Source organism: Charadrius vociferus, unplaced genomic scaffold (genome assembly GCF_000708025.1).
Source record: "Charadrius vociferus isolate BGI_N301 unplaced genomic scaffold, ASM70802v2 scaffold55, whole genome shotgun sequence".
Taxonomy (NCBI): Eukaryota; Metazoa; Chordata; class Aves; order Charadriiformes; family Charadriidae; genus Charadrius; species Charadrius vociferus.
In genome coordinates, this window is record NW_009648444.1 from 3403404 (window position 1) to 3425232 (window position 21829).

Genomic DNA, 21829 nt, shown 5'->3' on the forward strand with positions numbered 1-21829 from the left:
CAAAAGTGATTGTACTGCCTTGTGATTACGATCTTTCCCAAAGAGCACCATGTTCATACGAGTGCTGACTAAAAGCAAATATAATGTCTATGGGAGTTGGTGGGAAAAAAATCCTCCCTAATGAAGTGACTGGTGTCATGGTCTCTGACTTTTGTACAGAACTCCGAAAACCCCCTGGATAGCTTTCTAATGAAAAAAAGAGAGAGTAATAAAACATAAATCAAATTGAGTAGTTCTCTTCTGAGTCGGCAAATGTAAACACAGATATCAAATGTGCTAAACAAGATTAAACCTGTAGGTCTGGTTCAAACACAGCCTGAAGATTGTTAAATTTAATCTGAGATGTTTTAATTGTTTCTTTGATGAGAGATCATGTTAACTAACAGGTATATAAACACAATTCCTAAATTCCCATTTTTTCTCCCCCTTCACTTAGCAAAGAGTGCTCAGCAGTGGAGTCTTGAAATCGAGTCTATTTTTGATGTAATCAGCTCCAAGCCAATTGCAGGTCTTGTGACTGTGAACATTCCCAAATTGCAAACGCAGCAAACATTCAGTGTGAAGCTTCAACCTGGAGAAGGCAGCATTGTGCTGCTTGTAAACATCAACAAGGTAAGGAGGTGTGTGTGGAACCCTAGCCAACTGCAAAACGTTTCCCCTGGTTTCCAATGTGTCTTTCTGCCTCCATGCCAGTTTTAGGCCTCCCTTCCCTTCCTTACTGTGCTCCTGACTTTAACAACAGTTCTGTACCTCTTACAGAGTAGGAGAACAGTTCTCTTCCTCTCTAAAAATTTATGTCCGTGGTGCTACATAGCTCAGTGTCAAAAAGATGATGAAGCCTTTCCCTTACTGCAAAACCAAAAAATCACATAATCACCAGCCACCGTTAAATGAGTTACTTAGGTAGATAACCTTTGGATACCCTGTGTCATTTCACTTAACTGGCAGTAGGTATCTCATCTCCCATGCTATTATTTACTGGTCTGATTGGGGCTAGAATGTACTACAATATGCATGGCTTTCCCAGGAAAGAGAGGAAACATTCCTCAAACCTCTCAGTAGATACTCTTTCAGGTAAAAAAATCAAGAGAGTCCTATAATGAACTTGACGGGCAGTAACGTTGGTGGAAATTTTGTGGAGTAGCACTTCCTTATGTTGGCTTGTAGTCCCTTGAGTACACAAAACTCAGGAGGAATTTTAGAGAGGTAGAGGATGCTCTAATGAGGCTAATGAGGAGAGAACTCAAATGAAAAATGATGAATTTGGTATACACCCCTGTGCTGAAAGAGGAAAGAATCAGTCTGTTTACCTTCAGAGGGTGTTGGGAAACTATCTGGTGGCAGACAATTCACCAGCATTATTTCACTTCTGTAGAATTTGTTTTGTTCGTGGTTTTTTTTTTTAGAAACCGATGAGTTTTATCACACAAGTCTAATTAAGAAAAGATATATCAGCTTGAGAGATGAAGAAAATTCGGTGTGTCTGTTCTAGTTGACAAACGTGTAGGTGTCTTGAATTAGGCAGTGTGCCCAGTGTGGTAAACAGAAGTATGAACTTTGTCTTGACTTCTTTCTCAGACAGCAGCGCCCTAGTAGAGCTGACTGTGCAGAACAGAACCTGAGAGCGGCAGGCCCAGGCCAGTGGGCAGGGTGGGAGCCCTGGCAGGAGCAGCAGCAGCTGTAGCTGATGCTGTTGTCCACTGAAGCCAACAGCGTAACAGGAGCTGCCATCTGCTTCACAGGGCACAGTTAGATTTGTGGGTGAGCGTATGCTGTGAGCAGGAATTGGGGGCTTCTGACAATTCTGGCAGTTAATAACATTTGCGGGTCTGCCCTCAAACCTTTGTGTGTTTTACTGACTCTACTGATTTTCTCTATTGCTGTGTAACTCTGCATTTGTTTCCCCAGTTTGAATGCATTATGCATGTATTCTCAAGTTCTTTTGCCAGTTTTTTGAGTAGAGAAAAAGCATCTGTTAAAGGCAAGCAGGGTATTTATGTTCTAGCATGCATACTCCGTGACTTGCGTACTTATGTGCTTTGTTTTATTTTGACATGAAAGCATAAAAAGCATACAAACATATGATTTTTGTTACTGTTGTCATCTGACATGCAAGTTGCATGAGCAATTACAAATATCCAGTTTCATTTAAAACAATCGTTAGTCTCTGCTTAGCCTTTTCAGGGATTACATTAAGCAGGCACTGCAGTGTGAAACTTCAAAAGTTATTTTGGTTTATTTAATTGCCCCACCCCCAACCTCAGAAGAAATCTGTTAGTGGAGTATGACTACAAGTTTGTGAGGAAGCACTTCCTTCAGAGCAGAGGCAACAGTGTTTTATTATTCTTTGTACACAAAAGGCTATGCTGCATGAATTCACATCAGCTGATTTTACGAGAAGCTCTGCAATGTGTTCTCATGTATGGATGAGCCTAACGGAGCCCGTACTTTGTACAGCAGACTTGTGTGGTGCATGTTAAATAGCAAGACCTCACCAGAAATTTATTTCTACTTGAGAGCTTATTGCAGATTATGTTGCGAAGTCAGTGGGTGTTTGAGTGGTGCGTATCACCCAAGATGTGTAGCAGTCTTGCTGCAATTACCACACAAAGTGCTGTGTTGCTAACATGACAGCATTTTGCTTATCAGCTAATGGTGAGCATGGGGATGACATCATTAGTGGCCAATGAGGCACTTCAGCCGTGCCAGGCGGCTGTGAACACTCCCTTGTTGTTGAGGCACACGCTGATTTTGTGCTTCCATTTGTATCTGTGCAACACAGAGATTAGTACTTCTGCACAAGCAGTTATGATAATTGAAGTGAGTTATGAGTTATGAAATGTTAGTAGACACGTTCATGATTGTGTCCAAGTATGGCTACAGCAAAACATATTGTTGGGCAGCTCTCCGGCCTCTTTTTATTTGAAAAGATTGAGGCGCTCCTTACATGACTCTATTCAGTGCTGATCCCTCCATTGTTTGGTTGCATGCATTATTGCTTTCTTTCCACGATTTTTGTGTTGTGCGCTCAACTGGCAAATGTTGGCAATAGGATGGAGCATCAGAAGTAGGCTGCTGGAATGAAGATATAAATATTACTCTGTGACCAGAAAAATGAGAAAAATAAATTTTCCTGTCACACCAGGGGTATTTTTTTTATTTTTGTAAAAAATGTGGAGTACTGATGAAGTGATTATGAAGCAGAAAGAAAAAGCAGAAAACACTGAAAAGGGAGAACAAAACTTGTAATTCGACTTAAAAGCTTGACATAAATGAAGCAGTCAGCATGGCTGCATATTTTGAAAGTCACAATTGAAAAGTGTCACCTTTGTATGTTGAATGTTTTATGTGATAGGTAAAAGAGTCAATGAGAGGAGGGGTATGATACAGAGGCTAGTGAACTATGTCTGCTCCTGACAGATGTTTGAGTTTTGGAGAAATATTCTGTCAGTGTACCTCAGCTGAGGGGTGGTAGCAGCTACACATGAGCATGCATGCGTATGCATGCTTATGGCCTATTGTGGACGCAAGATGAAATGATAGCCTGGACTTCAATGGAAGAAATCATACTTCTCTCTGTAAATAATTTTCACCTCAGAGCTGCACCTGGAGAGATCCCAGTTACCATGGCTCAGCTGAGGCACATAAACTCATTAGACTGGTGGTAATTTACTCAAAGATGTCTGATTCTCTAGGTGCATGTTATCCCACTTTTTATACGCATTGCTCTGACTTTCTCTCTTGTATGTTCAAGAGTTCTACAGTGGAGGCTTGGTGGCCAAATGGACATGGAAAGCAAACTGGATACAACATGACAACAACTTTCATCATGGAGGCAGGATACGAGATTGAGAAATTTTCAAAGGTGAGCCCTTCAGGTTGGTTACAGCTGCCGTTGCACCGCTACTTTTAGGACATCTGCTCTGCATAGCAGGTATTTAGAGCTCTTAAATATTTTGCTGGATTGTAATGTGCATGTGAAAATGCTAATGAGAAACAAAAGGTTTCAATTGTCCATTAGAAAAAAAGAAATCATACAAATTAGACTGGGCTCCTTATGCCATCAACATGTGGAAACAACCAATTAAATTTACACATTTATTAGGTGGTTCTGTTGTGTATTGCTTCACTGAAAACAAATTTGGTCACCTAGCACCTAAACCTGCTATTTGCTGTAATATTTGTTCATGTGAACGATCCTATGAAAAGTAGTAGCTTCTGGAGCCCTAGTCTTTATAGGGCTAGCCCTTAGTTTGATTATGAAGTCATAATAATAATTCTTCACTATTATTAGCAATTTAACTTTGAAACAATTAAAAAATCACACCAAATTAACACTGCATATTATGCTTAGAAAAACTAATTGTAAGATATATGACTATAAAGCCTGTTAAAAGGAAAATTCTGTTGTTACTGCGTGAGAACTGCACAATGATAGGAAAACTAATTGATTCCAGTTGGGTGGCTGCATCAGGATATTTCATAGAGCTCTGTGGCATATGATCATAGGGACTTCATGGTCTACAAAAGGTCTTCAGAAGCCTCTTCTTTTTTTTTTTTTTTTTTTTTTCCTCCTTCAGGGAGAAAAAAACAAATGCACCACATAGTGGGCATTATAAATTAACCAGCATGTGAAGCCTTTACAGATTCATAGTGTAAAGTCTAGTCTTCCTTCATGTGTTCTGTGAAGGTCTTCTGATGGACACACACACACCACCACACCCTGCCCTGAGCTGTATGAGTGGAAAAAGGCTCCATATGCAGTTTTTTCGTGTTCTAGTGCAATTTGCTCTCATGTGAGCAGGACTGAATAGCAACATTCATATTGCTTAGTAAGAACTTAGAGTAGTTCAGGAGATGCAATAAGGGATAAGTGTTACTGAAGTTGTTGTTCTGTTGTATCTGCATTCGGGTGCAATACATTTCTGTCCCTCACCTCTCTTTTTAAAAAGAAAAAAGAAGAGGAGTGAGACATTTCACAAGTGGTTAGTTTCCATATGAGTATCTACATAACTTTGGACAGGCGAAAAGTAAAGGGCAAGAACTGTATATTTGAGAAAACACAGCTTGGTCTTATGTCAGATTCGGCTATCCTTAGCTTGAACTACTCTCTCATTTCTGACATGTTAGAGTAGTCTCCAAAACACTAACTAAGCCCTTGCGAAAATTTCTGGGTAGCCTCCCAGTATGTACTTGAGGGAGCTCTATAGAGCTCTAGCTAGTTATGTGGGGAAACCTGTTTGGCTGTTGGAAGTACCTACTTACTCCTGTTGGGAGTAGCAGAAAACCAAAACAGGACAGGGTTGGTTTTGGTTTGGTTTTGTTTTTCTATTTGAATACTTTAGGGTTTGTTTCTCAGGATAATGCGACACAAAGTCATAGCCAGAAGTTATCTCAGAATGAAATTGTTTTTTTTGAGGGGAGGGTCGATCCAGTCCTGTTTGCTATTGATAAGTTGCTTTTCTTCTTGCCGTGCCTACATCAAGGAATTTACTACCTCTTTTGTTGCCTCATGAGGCATTTGTTTGCTTTTTGATTCTGTTTCCCCATCTTGCTGTATGCTTATTTCTTCCACCCTATAATCAGAGGTTTTTATTTCATGAGGCTCTTTTAGTACTTGGAAGATCTTAACCTCTAGCTGTCCTTCCTTCCTTCCCTCCCTCCCTTTACACCCTCTTCCCTCCCCCTCACCCCCCAGGCCTTTTAGCATGACTTCCAGAAGTCTTTACTTTTGGCTTTGTAGTTTTCACACAGCTTTCATGCTGCGTGCTAATTTGTTAGGTCACTGGGGCATTTTGTGATCTTATTTCAGCTCTGGGCATCTTCATTCCCATTACTTTTCCTACTGCTATATCTGGGAACATCAAATGGGATCCACAGGTCACTTAACTGGGTACACAACCTTTGTATGTGACTTAAAAACACAGGTATCTGTTTCTTAATTGTGCACAGAACCAGCTGATTGGTCTGTGGTGACTAGAGAGCCTCTTCTGTGTGTCCCAAGACTTTGAGAAATGTTCAGTCCTTGTGCAGCAAGGTCTATCAGACAGGTTTCAAGGTGGCCAAGGTCTCAGTAGCCAGAAAGGCATGTAACCAAGCATGCCAGATGCTAGTTGTCTCCCCCTGCCCTTCTTTTACCCCACAAGGCAGAAGGAAGCTGCTGTAGGAACAGGACAAGGTGCTGTGTTACCGAGTGGGCCCCTCGGGGAGCAATGCAATGGGAACACAAAGGCGCTGAACCGTGGAGGCCTGGGAATGTGAGATGGAGCTGAGGAGCTTTTCTTCTTGCTCCTGCTGTATGGGTGGTCCTGCCTGGGTGTTTCAGCCTCTCAGATTGCCTTGGATTTGGCCAGTTGCATCAGTTCCACTTAAGTATGAATAAAGCAGTATCACATTACTTCTGTTAGTAATATAAATACTCCATTACAAATGCACTCTGAGACAGTCCCAACCTGCCTGATGACATCCATTAAGAGGACCTCCCAAATACTTTGGGAGCCCCAACTATAAATCCCATTCCATTTTGTCCCACAAAAAGAGCTACACTGGAGACCGAGGAGTTTTTCTCCAAGTAATTGAATTCATTGTAGGAAGGTCAGAACTTTTTTGCTAATGTGGTACTCATAATGTAGTTTTTCTTTTCTACCCTTCAGTAGTTAGGATGACCATAAAAGTTGTATGAAATATTGCTTACTTTTTTAATTCAACATCTCGTATTAAAACAAATCTGCAAAATTCTAGGAATGGATGTAAGATTCAAAAATCAACCCAGTGCACAATGGGATCACAGTAGAAAAAAGGCAGGGCATACTGTCCTCAGCACATGTAGGTGTACAGAGATATTAGACAGAGAATCCAAAAGGTCCCCTCAGTGGTTTGACTTTGTAGGGTTTTTTCTAGCTGGGAATTTCTTTATTGGTATGGATGCTGAGCCCCACTTACCACTAATCCACTGTTGCCCTTGGGGCAAAACTGTAAAACACTTCAGGACTTGAGGCAAGTCCAATTTTTTTATTAATTCAGTTTCTGCGTTTTGGTTATTGCCATGATGCAGAAGGGTTTGGTTTGAAGTCACTGATCTGTGATCTAGTTTGTCATGTGCATTGTCTCTGTCCAGGTGTTTAATTAACAATTGTCCAGTTGACTAAGAAGCACCAAAGATAAAGCAAAAACCACAATGATTTTCTTTGGCTTTTCTACCACCATAATTTTCTATCTGTATGATTTTTGATAATCTGGAAGTTTAAAAAACACAGTCTAACAGTGGGATTAGTCTTTTCCCGTTTGAACTTCAGCCTTGTCTGGTGTGTGAAATAAAGAATTACATTTTATTTTAAAGACAGGTATATCCCTTGCACTTAACTAGGTTAATTTTAACCTGATTTACTGACAGACACTTGTCTCAACTGTAGCTTGTGGCAGAGGGAGAACAGGCTGTACTCTACAAGCTGACCTTTTGAAAAGGTATAGCAAATAGTCATCTGAGGGAGGAGTGGTTGCTGTCTTAGGGGTAATTTAGAAAAAATAAGGTTCCCGCCCTCCTGACCCAAACTTGTAGCTTGGTGCGAGTTGGCTGAAATTTGCTATTAGCTTTCCTTCACTTTATCATAAGGGGGCAATTGGGAAATTAAATAATGACCAACAGGTACCAGAAAGAAGGAGTTTTCTTTCTGGATAAGTTGAACTGGAACAAGGATGCAGGAGAAAAAGAAGTCTAAAGCGTCTCTGAAAGAGATGTTTTCTGTAAGATTTTGCAGCTGCACAGGAGCCTAACATGGCAGCTGCTCTGCATCTGCCCCATAGCAGGTGTTGCAGATACCTCTAGAAATCAGGAGTAGGTGCAAAGTATTATTGCAGTCAAGTAACTACTCTGTCATGACTGTGGATTTGGCTGTGTTTATGTCAGTCCCCTCAGAGCAGCATTGTTGCTTTGACTGAAACAAAGTCCCAGAAAACATCCATAATGATTTCTTGGGAACATTTCTTCCACCTGCAGCAGGAAGTTGTTTTTTTTTTTTTAATTTTTTCAGTGTCTGCAGTAAAAGTTTGGCTTCTGTTTGGGGTGTGCTTTTATCTGGAATGACCTTTAATAACTTACATGGAGTTAGTGGTTATTTAGCTGAACTGGTCTTTCTGAAGCCTCATGGCTGATCATGCTTTTTGAACACAGCTGTAATGGCCAGAGGGCCCTTCACTTCCAAACTAGCATTTGTGTTTGCATGCGTATCTTTGTGTCTTTAATTGCTACACCTCTTAAAAAGGTATTATTTAAGGGCAGCAAAAGATTTTGCTTTTACTGGATGAACCTGAAGCTAGCATTCAGAGACAAGACTTACAGTTGAGCTTCTGCAGTCTCCTGTGAGGCCAAAATTGCAGATTAAATGGTGTGTCTGATCTGATGCAACCACTGCTGGTTCCCAACTGAACTTTTGACTGAATTCTGCAGCAAGCAAACATGCGCCTGTCTCTTACACACATATATACATGTGTGCACACGCATGCTTGTTTGTGCATGCTTTCTCATACACTATGATAGTAACTTTCAAAAGTGAACCAGCTTATCAGAAGGATTCATTTTAGCCCTGTTACAGTGTGTTTTAATCAAGCAGGAATTTTGAGATGAGCCCGTGTCTTTTGACTTCTTGACAAATTCTAAGCTGTTAGTGTTCCGTTGAATCCCTTTTGTAATGTTTTTCTTGATTTATTTTGTTTTAATTTATTTTTGTCTGCTTTGAACCTAAGTTTCATGTCTTCACAGGCCTATTTTCGGACAGTAGAACTTGTTCAGGAGCCTATTCCGGGCTCACTAGGTCTGAGTTTCTACTTCAGAATCAATGGCCGACCCATTTTCATTAAGGGCTCGAACTGGATTCCAGCAGATTCTTTCCAGGACAGAGTGACCTATGACACGTAAGCCACATTTGATGTTCTCTGAGGAGGAAAAATCACGTTTTCATCCTCCTGGTTCTCTATCCGCCTTCTGTCAAAGGGTGACATTGAGGGGTGGAACTCCTTTCAAGGTAGGACACTAATTGTTGTGGGTTGGAGGCCTCTGAATTAGGTCTTAATTATCTTTAATAGATTTAAGTGAAGTTCAAGGCATGTAAGTGCAATAACTGATGGGAAGGTGGTTGGTTGCTTTCTACGGGGTACTGGCCTCTTGGGTATTTTTAGGGATGATCTTCAGGCTGTTTGATCCTGTTGCCTGGGACACATTCAGTGGTACTTGAAGGAAATGCACTTCAGCCATGTCCTAACCCATCTCACGCAGGGTCACATAAGTACAAAGTAGCCCCTCTCCCTCTTTTCTGCCCCTTGGTCCAGGCTTCTTGGATTTCAATGCCACAGCACCCCAGAGATGCAGATGGGATGGAGGCCATGCCGAAACTTTGACTAAGCTTTGCTCTGGGTAGTTGGGGAACCAGGGGCAACAGGGCATGCTGTAGTATGCATTCACATGCAATTTAGAGGGTCCCAGCATGATTAAAGAAAAATTAATGGAATCTGAATCCCTTAAAATGAGATTCAGAGTCTCAGTCTTTCTCCTCCACCTCTCACTCCCCCCCCTTCTCGCTATGCATTGTGGAACTTGGGAAGAGAATAGATTTCTGAACATGCTTAAAAGATGACTTGAATTCAAGTAAGCGATATTTAAAGCAAGTAATATCTAAGGAGAAAGGAGAAACCTGATTAATAAAATATAGTATTTCTAAATCTGGTCCTGCCAATACTTCTGTAAAAGCACTTACTTGCATGTGCCACTTCATCCATTTCATAAGTGCTAACAGGACCAAGTAATGTTTCCTGCACAAAAAGTTGATTTTTGAGAGCTCTGTCCAGACATGCAGGCTTAGAGGGTATCAAAATAGTCTGGTTTCTATCAGAGCCCTAAGTCTTAGATTGCCTGCTAACGATGAATGTTTGGGTTTGGTTTTTGTTTTGTTTTTAATAACCTTAGAAACACTTAAGTGATACAGTTTCACAAAACTTGTATAAATATTTTTGTATTTGACAGATTATGGCTACTCTTGAAGTCTGCAGCAGATGCTAACATGAATGCACTTCGGGTTTGGGGAGGAGGAGTATATGAACAAGATGAATTTTACAGTATTTGCGATGAATTGGGAATAATGGTAAGAAGATTGGTAGAGAACCAATCTGAGAAGTCAGATCAACATGTTTTTTTTTTTTTTAATTTCTTTTCAGTTTAATGGTTCCTGATTACTGAGGCTGTCTGTTGAAAATGGAAGTGATATTTTGGAGACTTTATATTAAACTCCCAGCTTGTATTTTCTCTTGTAACTAAGGCTACAACACTGTTCCTCACTCATCCCCACCTCCCTTCCCAGCCCAGAATCTCTCCTTCATCTCCTCTTCCTTTTCTCCCCACTGTCTTCTTGCCCCCTGCCCCACCCCGACACTTCCCAAAATCAGAGCAACAGGACTGTGGCTTTAACTTCCTGTCTTCTATCTCTTTTCAGAACTGAACTCTCATCTTTATATACTGTATCTCTCTCCCAGTTCTACATTTCCTACTCTCTTGGAAAAGAATGAGAGAAGAAATGAATGGCTGAGGGACTGGTACTAGTGATGTCACTTAATGCAGGAAGAAGATGTTTACGCTGTAATGATGAGCATGATAGAAGAACTTTTGTAGACTGTAGGTATCAACGGGGACTTGCAAAACTCAGTAAAAATAGTTGTGAAACAAGGAGTGCATAGGAGGGGAGTTATTCACAAGATCAAATAATATTTTTTTCCATAGCAGTCAGACTTTAGGATCCTGTAGCTGTGTTTAGGTTGCGCTCATATGAGAATAGCCCAGCTGGGGAACCTGAGGGCTTGAGTGTATGCCCCAGATTGAGACCAAAGGCCTTTTAATCTGACCTCAACAAGCATTTAAGGCCTGCTGTATTTGAATTTTGTGCTTTCAGCCACCTCTGAGTTATCAAAACACCAAACAAGGTAGTCATGCTTTTCTGTGTGGTGGAAATGGATTTTTTTTCTTTTAACAGTGTTTGCTCCTTTGTAGCAATAGCTGAAAAGGTTTGGGGGTTTCTTGATTCCAACTTTTTAAACAAAAATATTTCACTTGGCCTGAAGCCAGGCATGGAAGGTCTTATCCAAAGGGCCATTTTGAACAAGCTATAATTGAGTATAATTGTAGCTGTAAGGGGAACACCTGCTGCAAACACGGATAATCCTAGATGAGTACCTTTGATTATATGAGCTTGGAGGCACATGTTTTGGTGAAGTAGGGACTAGATGAGTGAAGGCCAAGTTGCATCTGGTGTTCAAATCCCAAGAAGTGTGTTTCATCTTATTCTACAGTGTAAAAAGCAGAGAAACAGAATTGATACCTTGCTGCCTTCTGCTGTGTGTGCTTGAAAAAAAATAAAATGTTACATCTATTTTAGTCATCTGAATGCATGCCCTGATTTTCAGGGCTTCTGAGCACTTACAGTTCTTTCATTTTTGACACTAGGCACCTAAGTAGGCCACTTAGATCTGTGCCTGTACAGTGTTCAATGCAAGATTTAAATCTTATTTAGCAGCCAAAATAGCAAGTAAATGCAGAAAATCAGACCCTTATTCTGAAGGGGGTGGTGCTAGAGGCTTTTGGTTTTGTTTCTTCTGATGATCTTGCAAAGGCTTAAAAGTACATTAGAGTCAAACTGTGCTTAAGGAAAAACAGTGATAGCTCACTGAGGAAATAGCAAGAGAAAGTTTCTTTCAATAGAGAGTTTTGATTCTACACAGTCACTGAAGGATTCTGAGTGATTCTTCAGCAATAGCTTTGCTGTTTTTGTACTAGGAGTGTAACAGTTATTAATGGATCTATTACATCCCACTGTCCTGTTCCCTATCTGCAGTTTTCTTAGGGAATGTATGCTTAAAAAAGTCACGGAAAAGCACATTCTTACTGCAAGGAAAATACAATTGTATGAGGAGCTGGTCTGGCTCTCTCCATTGTTTATACAGTATGTTGTTCAGAAAAGTGTAGTCTCCTACAAACTCCTTGGGTTAGTGTGATCCTTTAAGAGATCTTTCCATTAACATTTGAGATGGACTATCAGGAGTCTCTAAGTTACAACAATTAAAATAAAAACAAAAAACCAAGAGGTAAACCAAGAAATCTTGGCCATCTCATTGGGCTTCTTCCTTTCCCCTTTTCTGTAATTCTTCTCCATCAAGGTATAAATGGAGTTCATTGTTGAATCAAAAGGCTTGCTGTTCTCTAGTGGTATCCACTTGATCTTTCTTTGAAGAGAAAGATCACTGTGGTGTTAGAAGATCTAGTTTGTTTCTGCCCCTCTTACTGGGTAAGATTTGCTCTTTTGAAGATCAGTTTGCTCTTTTGGTATGGAAATGTTTTGTTAATGAGTATGCTTGAACATCTGGTAAGTATGCTTGGTACCACGTCTGAAGAATTACTGTTGCTTTTTAATACTAATCTGGATTTGGTGTTACACCTACAAAGTAGTAAATACAGAATTGTTCTGTTCAGCTGGAGGTTGCCCCGTGTTCGCATCTGAGCAGTGCATGGGTTCTAAGTATTCCACTGAAGCTCCATCTACTGAGCAATATTCCACTCATCAGTGAAGGCTGTCAGGATCTGATTTCTAAGGATAAATATTTTGTAACTCTGATATAAAGGAAAACCACAGTGGAGTCTGCGCATACTGAACCCCATGGACGACGGGATTGTTTTGGTGGTACTTTCCAAGAATAACAAATAGAACATTTCAGTTTAATTCTTTTTGAGATAAATAACTTCTGTCTGAACAAAGGATTGTGCATCCCAATAACCATATATTTTTCAAGTACATTAAATGATTTGCTAACAGATATTTTTTTTTTTTATTTCCTTTTCCTGTAGATTTGGCAGGATTTTATGTTTGCATGTGCACTATATCCAACTGACCAGAATTACTTAGAATCTGTAAGAGCAGAAGTTTCTCATCAGGTATTTTGTCTGTGTGTCAAAGCTTTATTTTCCATTCCCTATTTTTGATTGACTGACTGTATAAGTTAGCTTTCAAAAAATGCTTATTTGGAAATGTTTGTTAGTGTACCTTTATGTAGCAGACACAAAATGTGACCTTGCTAAGTCCTCTTTAACTTATTTGCAGGAGTAGTCAGTCAAACAGAGGTACAGGCCTTTCTCATATCCAAATTTTCCTCTTCTCAAGGATGTTTAAGAGCATTCACTGAGAGTGAGCTCTAATGATTGCAACGTGCCTGAGCACAGAATTTACCCTTCACATGTGGCTGAGCAGATGGGGATGGAGATACACATGTGTATATGGTGGATATATGTCAGCATATTAAAAGTTTGACCCTCTGTAAGTGTATATTACGAAAGTTTGAGCCTGGTGGAGAGCTGAGGGAATAGTAAACAGCGTGGATAAAAACAGGAATTGTAGGCTCAGTCTATGTAATATGCATTTGTAATTCAAGTAGTAATAAAGTGGTGGGTTTTTTTATTTATTATTATTTTTAAGAGAAGTAATTTTGTGTGACTTCTGAAACTGTAAATTGCATTTCAGGTAAGGCGTTTAAAATCCCATCCATCAATTATTCTGTGGAGTGGTAACAATGAAAATGAAGCAGCAATTGCAAGCAACTGGTTTTCCATACCTTATGCTGACAGAGAAGTCTATATCAAAGACTACGTGATGCTTTATGTGAAGAATATCCGAGAAATAGTTCTCACTGTAAGTGATCTCAAGAAACTGTAGGGGAATATGGCTTGGCAAAAGGTTTTTATGTTTGCAGTTTGAGCAACTTGGGATTCCTTTTTTCTTTTTTTCTTTCTTTTTTTTTTATTTTTAAAATCCTTTTGGAAAATGAAAACCTGCATGTTACTGAGGAACTGCTTTTTCCAAGCTCTTGTAAACAACTCTGTAAACTCAAGGTTTATCCTCACAGTAAAACAAAACAAAAAATTACTTATGTCTTTAACACTTTGGTGTGTCTTCCTTTGAAGACCTGAAAGTGTAGTGGATCTTGTTTCTTTTTTCCTTCCTGTTTTTAGTATCGCCACAAATGCCTTCACTTCCAGTGGACAAAAATCAATTTGCCCATTAATTAATTAATCTAGATGATCAGATTTCCTTTATCCTGATTTTGTTGAAGGATACTGTAAGAAGGATTTAACAACCATCCAGCCTTTAAGAAGCAGTTGAAGAAATTTGTAAAGATGTTATGTCTTCATTGTGGTCTTCCAGTATTTGACTTCAGATTTTTGACTTAAGCAAGTTAAACAAAAGCTATTCTAAACATTGTCCTGATGCTGTGTAGTCATTATATTGTGTGTTTTTGAAAAACAGACTAACGGTAATTTATAGTATATGAAGGCAAAATAAAATATTTTGAGATAAGACTTAAACTGTGAGCACGCAGAACAGAAGCACATGGATTTGGCACTACCCATTTTGTGCAGCTTTTGTAGTTTTATTTCTCCTCCTAGAGGTATTGCAGTTCTTCATTGTTTAATGGAATCTGCTTTTAACTGACTTTTATGTGTGTATGTAAAGTGAAATTGATTTAAAAGTCCCAAATTGATGTTGCATAACTGTATAGGGATTAACAAACAATGCTTGAACCACAGGTGAGTATTCGTAACTCCCCTGTTAGCTAAGAAACAGAATGTTGCAAGAATTTTGTCCGGTTATAACTTTCCTCTTAGACAAGACTGAGTTTTCGTTAACCTAAAATTGCTAGTGGCCTTTTCCTACCCAGTTATCCCTTGTACAGCATGATCTTACTGACTTCAGGGTATGATAGTTCTAGTTTAATCTCTGTCCTTTTCAGGTTGAGATGCATTTCATATTATGAGGCTCATGACCTGAAGTTTCAGGCACTCAGTATGTAGGTGACAGCAATATTATTGCTTGTTACTGGAGGCTACTGGCATTGTCAGAGTAGTAGAGAATTTGGAATTCCTTTCTACTGGAAAAGTTGAGATATGAGGAAACAATAAAAATGAGGCTAGGTTTTAAAAAACCTGCTGAAAAGGATTCCACTCTTGAGGGCAGTTATGTGTTCTAAATAGTAATGGTGTCTTATATTCCTGCTTAAGATCTTGGGTTTAGATTTCTGTATTTCAGTTAGGTTTTTTGGAATGGAGTTGTTTGTAAAGGTATGTTGTAGTGTTTCTGTGATTAGCTACATGAGTTGGATGGCCAGCACATGTACAGTAAAGTGAGGTGTTCTGGCTTGATACTGTTTGTTAGTTACGGTTCACTTGTGCAGCATTGCTGTCCAGGAGGGGCTGTCTTTTATTTTAAACCCATAGAATAATTATTTTGAGTGCCAGAAGGAAGTAATTTCAGGTCCTGTGTAATACAAACCAGCTGAGGAAACCTGTAATGACTAGCACTACTGGACTGTATAACTTAAGCTTGAGCTAAAGACTTCAGGGAATACAGTATATCCTGTAGTAAATCATTTAAGTTAATTAATAATTACTCAAAAAAAAAAAAAAAAAAAGACTGGGAACCAGGACTATTTCTTAAAATGAAGCACATGTCTAAGTGCTTTGCTGTATTGGAGCCAATTGCTGTAACCTGTGACTGGTAACTAAGTCAGGCCTCTGTCTTACTACAAGTAGGGTGCTAAATGAATTATACCTGCAAAAGGATTCCTTCAGTACTTTATAGGGTACCACTAAAAGATTTCGTATACTGAATCTACTGAGGCTATAAATAAAGGCAGCTCTGAACAATTTGAAATGTAACCGTTCTTACAGCCTCATCTATCTTAACATGCAGAGCCAGCCAAAATGACAATAACCTGCAGTGCTACTATGCAAACATTAGTAACAGAATACCTTGGATTTGTTAGGACTAAATTTAGGTGACTACTTAATAAGAAGGGGAAAATCGTGGCCTTGTTCCTGCAAAAACACTGCTAAAATAATGATTTGCCATAAAGAAGTCATAGTACTCAAATATTAATGTTCCTTGAGATTATTTTTCACGAGGTACACTTTAAATAGCTTTCATTAAGAATTTAGAAGCATATAAAGATAGAAAATCTCTTGATGTGAGGAGAGAATCCCTTAGAACAGCAGAGCAAGCAATATCATGCCCAGCTGTCCTCCAAGTACCTAAATAAGAAGCTCATTAAGCAAGTAAAGATGATGAATGTCAGGACACAAAGGGGAATGTTTCGTAGGTGGTGCTGCAGAAATTTGGAAAAGGTGTGTTCTGCCTGCATCCCCCTTTTCAAAAATGTGGTCTATGTATTCAGATAATGAGAGCCAAACACTTTGTGAGGAGATTGTGGTTTTGTTTTTTTTTTTTAAATCCCAGGAAGATAAAAGTCGTCCTTTTATTGCATCCAGTCCCAGCAATGGCTTGGAGTCAGTTAAAGAGGGCTGGGTCTCCCAGAATCCTTATGATACCCATTATGGTGACACTCACTTTTATGACTACATCAATGACTGCTGGAACTGGACAGTGTATCCTAAAACTCGTTTTGCTTCAGAATATGGATTTCAATCCTGGCCTTCCTTCAGTACTATCAAAAAGGTAAGGCTGGGCTGCTACACGTTACTGTCCCCTCTGCTCTCATTTAGTGAGGGCAATGAGTCTCTGCCCAACAAACTACAGTATCTGAACTGTAGTTGGGATAATACGTTGTTAGGTGTGGTATGGCACAGGTGGGATAGAGGTGTATGCTGGTGTGGAGGGAGGGGATGAAACTGGACTGTTTCCCTCCTCAGTGTTCAATATATTTCCCTTGACGTTTTAAGAGGAACCAAGTTTAGATGAGAGACTATTATGAGACTATTAATTTTAATATTAATTCTATTTAATATATAGCTTAGTAATGAATGCCTAACATCTGTTTCTTTTTGCTGTGTCTACGCATATGTGTTCATTTAGAAACAGAAGAAACGTGACGAAAGCTGAATTGTGCTGAATTCTAAAACATATTATTTTTATAATTTTTACCAATTTTTTTTACTTAAATAATTTATTTCTTTGTATTGCATTTAAGAGGATTTGGTTTTGTCTCCTGTTAAATTTAGATATTGTATTTTCTATCTTATTTCCCAGTTGGAGCAGACACATATGCCGTTTGTCTATTTGTTCAGAGAGAGATGGGTATCATGCTGATACCCATGCGTGCAACTAAAAGGAGTTCAGAATGTTCCTTTCAGTTTGTTGGGCAAAGTATATTATCTGAGACATAATCAGTACATTCATCCATATTAATAACAGTGAAAATTATTCAATCCAGCCTAAAAAGGAACAAATTTAAATAAAAATATTTTATAGAGATTGTAATTACCATGAAAGCTTGACAAGAATAACTGCATGAGCTATGCTGCATTTTTGTCCTTCGCTGAAAACAACCTGTTTCATGATAATTTGTTTTCAGAGGCAGGTTTTGAAAATGTACACATTATTAGAATTTATAGCCCTACTAACTTCTGTGACTTATGCCTAAATGTGTTTGACTAGAGTACATTCTTCTGTCTTAACCTGGGGTGTTTCTGATTTACTATGAATGCAAGAAAACCTCTGAGGTCCCTTGGCCAAACTGAACCTTTGACAAATAAGTTAAATGCCATTGAGTCAAAAGTTGCTCTTCTGGGTTCAACAGCAATGTCTGGTTTCATTTATTTGTACAAGGAGTGTAAGCAAAGGATGTTATTGATTCAAAAATCCTTGCATGAGGCACTATAGAAATATGCTACCAGATTTAAAGGTTTTGGATGATGTCAGCTGGCTGCAATGGATATCCTTTCCTGAATATCCTGTCAGTCATTAAATGCACATTTTGCCTTTTCATTCTGATCTCTTACCTTTGTGGTTTTTAAAAGGTTTCCTCCACTGAGGACTGGTCCTATACCAGCAATTTTTCTCTCCATCGACAACACCATGAAAATGGCAATGATCAGATGCTCCAACAAATTGGGTATCACTTCAAGCTTCCCCAGAGCACAGATCCCATAAAGAAGTTCAAAGATATGATTTACCTCACTCAGGTAACACCAATGTCTTCAATATACGTAGCTGTTAGTACTTGTTCCATTAGATACTGTCGGTAGTTAAAACTGGGCCTATCTGTTAATTAATGTTCAGTCTTACAGAAAGTTTCTGCATTGAAGCACTGGAGAGTCCAGTTTAATTTGGAACTAGCTTGTCTCTAGTTTATTGGAGAGGGACTCCAATTTTCATCATAGAAGGTCTGGAATACTTCTCCGGGGTATTTTCCAGAAACCGGTTCAATTGGGAGAAAGTCTGACTCTGTGTGTCACCTTGGTCCTTGTCCCCAGCTGGGTCCACTGATGGAGCTGGCTGGGGATGCTGGGATGTGCTGGCCTTGGTACGCGATTATTTCTGGTGCTCCGCTGTTACTCCCTGTTCCAGGGTGGGTATGTTTTGCTCTTCATGTGGACCCTGTAGGCTTACTGCTTTGTTTTTTGCCACAAGGAATACCTGCACTTTTGAAATAAGATTGTTTCCAGAGAATGCAGTTCTCAATGAATGAGATTATTAGTAGCTTTTATTTTTTTATGGATTCAGATACTGATATTTTAGATAATCCATTTTGGATTTTTTTTTTAAATCAGTACGTTATATTTTGCTCTTCATCTGTACTAGCTTACCTTGTGCTTATTTATTTCTTCATGATTTCTATGTGATTTTTAAGTGACTAATTAATGCTATTAGGCAAGTTTAAAGTGCTGTTACTTTTTGTTGCATTCCAAGAATTTCAGAAACACACTTGATAGGAATGCGCATTTACTAAGTTTTTAATGTTTGAGAGCTGCAGTCAGCAAGTTTTGTATAAAAACAAAACAGCTGGAGAACTTTAGGCACAGATGACAAGACAACAAGGATAGATGATGCTGTGAAATTGAAAACAGGGCTAGAACTTGCGCAAAAAAAAACCTGAATCAAAAAGCCATGAGAGTTTCTGCAGGGTTAAGTCTGTCAGGGCCTTATTAGCAGGTTAAACAATTTAAGAATACCAAATTAAGGATAGCAAAAAGGATAAAAAATGGTTAACTAGAAGTGTTCTCTTCACCTTTTGAGCTGTCCTAAAAAATAACTTTTTCCTTTATTTTGAGACTTTCTTTTAATATCTCCCTAGCCTAGTAGTATACTTTGTGAAGACAATAACAGGCTGTTTGGCTTCTATTGAGAACTTGGTGAATGAAAAATTCTGGAAAGTGTTTTTTAAAGTCAAGGTGGGAAAGGAGAGAACTGGGAGGGCAGGTGAAAAAAGGCTTCTCTTTCAGTGCATGATTTTGACTGTGTACTGGAAATGCATCTTATATGTTCAGAGTATAGGGATGTGGACATCATGGTAGCGTATACTGGAGGTAGTGCAGCACAATGTCATTTTGCAAGTCTTGGAGTTTTTATTTTTATTACTTTAAAAAAATTGATTTTTCTTTCTCTTGTCTTCCATTTGCCTTTCAAAGACCCTGTTTCCCAGTGATCTTCACTGGATGAAAGGCAGGAAGTAGCCCCTCCAGAGTTTCTCTAAAGATACTGCTTGTAAAGCTGTTGGGAGCTGCTAGGAATAGATCTCATTCAAGCAGAGGCCTACTGTACTGCAGTTGTATACCCCTGAAGACTCAGGTTTAAAGTTATGTGCTGTTGCTCTGAAGTCTGTGTTGTATGTTAATATATACACACGTGCTTTGAAAGTAAAGTAAAATACAAAATAATAAACACCAAAAACGTTTTTTATGTGTTTGTTGGTCAAGGTGATGCAAGCTCAGTGTATAAAGACAGAGACGGAATTCTATCGTTTTAGTCAAAGTGAAATAATCAAGGGAGAAGGACACACAATGGGAGCTCTGTACTGGCAACTCAATGACATTTGGCAGGCACCTTCATGGGCTTCCTTGGGTAAGTTTTGTGACAGTCTGGTGAAAAGCAGCAACTATTAGTCTTGTTTTGTTTTCCTCATCTGGAAGTATCAGAATAAGAAGCCAGGCTCTGCTCTCTCTCTCTTGCACAACTTTGCAAACTTTGAACGTGGTTCTGTCCATCCTTTAGAAATGCTTTCCAAAAAAGTGATTTCAGGATCATCCTAATAGTCTGTGGAAGAGGGTAAAGAATAAAGCAATTATTTACCTGTGGAAGTTTTTGCAGTTTAAGTTCTGATTTAGCAGCCACCAACTCTTACCCTTGTCTTAGCAAAGTTTAGTTTAGAGAAGTTAAAGTTGTATGTAACACCTAATTTCTTAAATATATATATTCTTTTTTTCATTTAAGCAGTATTCTCATTTCTACCAAGTCAAAAATATCATTGAAGCCAGGCAAAGCTGCCTATTAGGAAGCAGTGATGGTTAAGATCGGGGGCACAATCACCTTGTGAAGTAAACTTTCAGTTACCCTTGCTTTTCTTACGTAGAGCTGGAAACTGTGTATGATACATCATCCAGGTTTTTCCAGAGAAATTTTGCGTGTTTTGCACATTTAATTCTAAAATTAGAAAGATCAATTCTTTTAAAATTGGAAACTTCTAAGAAATTCTGTTCCTGTCCTAGAAATCCCTGATTATATTTATTGGCTCAACTGTACAGATGCATGTGTGTACCTAGCCACTCTGTGTAAGAACAGACAGAGAGGGTGCTAGTGGGATAGGAGAGTAAGAAGGAGAACCTGTGTATAATTATACTTTCCGTAATGCCAACAAATCTGGCTGATTTTGTTCCCCCTGCCCCCCATGGTAAAATGATAAAAATGTCTCCTTTCAGTAGGCAATAATGCACTGTCAAAAAAACCCTACAGAACTGTGATTGTGTTCTAAGCAGGATGGGATTTAGTCTAGATTTCTTCTGTAGGGGGAGAGATGGTTATCTTCAGAGTGTGATTCATTGTACCCTTACCTGTCTGATAAATGGGATGAATTGTCTTCTCCATGCTGAATTTGATTTTCATAGAACTTCATATGACATTTCTCACCCAGCATAGCTTCTGACAAGCTCTTTATAGGAGAAGATGACTACCTGAGGTTTGGTGTCAGGTGAAGTGAATCACTATGGCTAAATATTCTGCTAATATGCTGTTTATGCACGTGATATCTCCTTATATAGTGTATATATATTTTTCCTTTTAGAGCACAAAAAGAGAGTAATCGGACATAAAGAGATAAGTCACTTAGGCAGTAAGAAGTTAGGGGAGGAATGTGTGGTATGAAGGAAGGGGCTGTGTTTCATGTGCTGAACGTTTTGTCTAGAAGTCATTTTGAAATGGAGAAGCTGTTGTATGGCAGCTGTATAGGAATTGGGTAGAGTCTCTTTCAGTTTTAGTTATTTCTCACATATTCTGTTTTTGAAAATCTTTTTTTAAGAATTTAATGTGTGAAGAAATATGAGCGTACTAGGAAAAGCTGAGAGTTAGTGCGAAGTTCTTGATCTTGTCCTTACAATAAAATGCCATTTGGCCTTGCTTTAAAAAAAAAAAATAAAAAAAAATTAGCCTCTCCCATCCTCTCTCTCTCTGGGAGATGTTTGTCCCTCTCCCTTTTTCTTTTTGTTCTACCTCCCCCCACTTTATTCATCCAAGCAAAGTAACTGCAAACAACAAAAGAAAACAAACCAGTAGAAGAAATAAGCTATTTTATTTAAATGTGGAGGCAGGGGTCCAACTATAATGCTAATCTTTCTGGACTTTCTAGACTTGTATTAGGAAATGGAATATCCCAATGTTCATTTTCATGATTCTAGCAATGGCTGATGCTCTTATGCTTTAAGTGCCTCAAGAGAAATAGATGCTTGGAAAAATATCTCTTTGTAAAGACAGGTGTATTGATAGATGAAGTGATCGTGGAGACCATAAATGTCTTT

General features: G+C 38.9%; 1 protein-coding gene across 1 annotated transcript in view; it reads left to right on the top strand.

The window, feature by feature from the left end:
- Window positions 1-21829, top strand: part of MANBA (mannosidase, beta A, lysosomal) — a 39899-nt gene that overhangs the window by 7514 nt on the left and 10556 nt on the right. Inside the window, exons 5-13 of the mRNA XM_009885508.1 lie at window positions 437-612; window positions 3755-3865; window positions 8759-8910; window positions 10016-10133; window positions 12881-12967; window positions 13551-13718; window positions 16320-16538; window positions 17840-18004; window positions 19739-19883. Of these exons, the coding sequence (XP_009883810.1) occupies window positions 437-612; window positions 3755-3865; window positions 8759-8910; window positions 10016-10133; window positions 12881-12967; window positions 13551-13718; window positions 16320-16538; window positions 17840-18004; window positions 19739-19883 (1341 nt within the window). The remainder of the gene's footprint in view (window positions 1-436; window positions 613-3754; window positions 3866-8758; window positions 8911-10015; window positions 10134-12880; window positions 12968-13550; window positions 13719-16319; window positions 16539-17839; window positions 18005-19738; window positions 19884-21829) is intronic.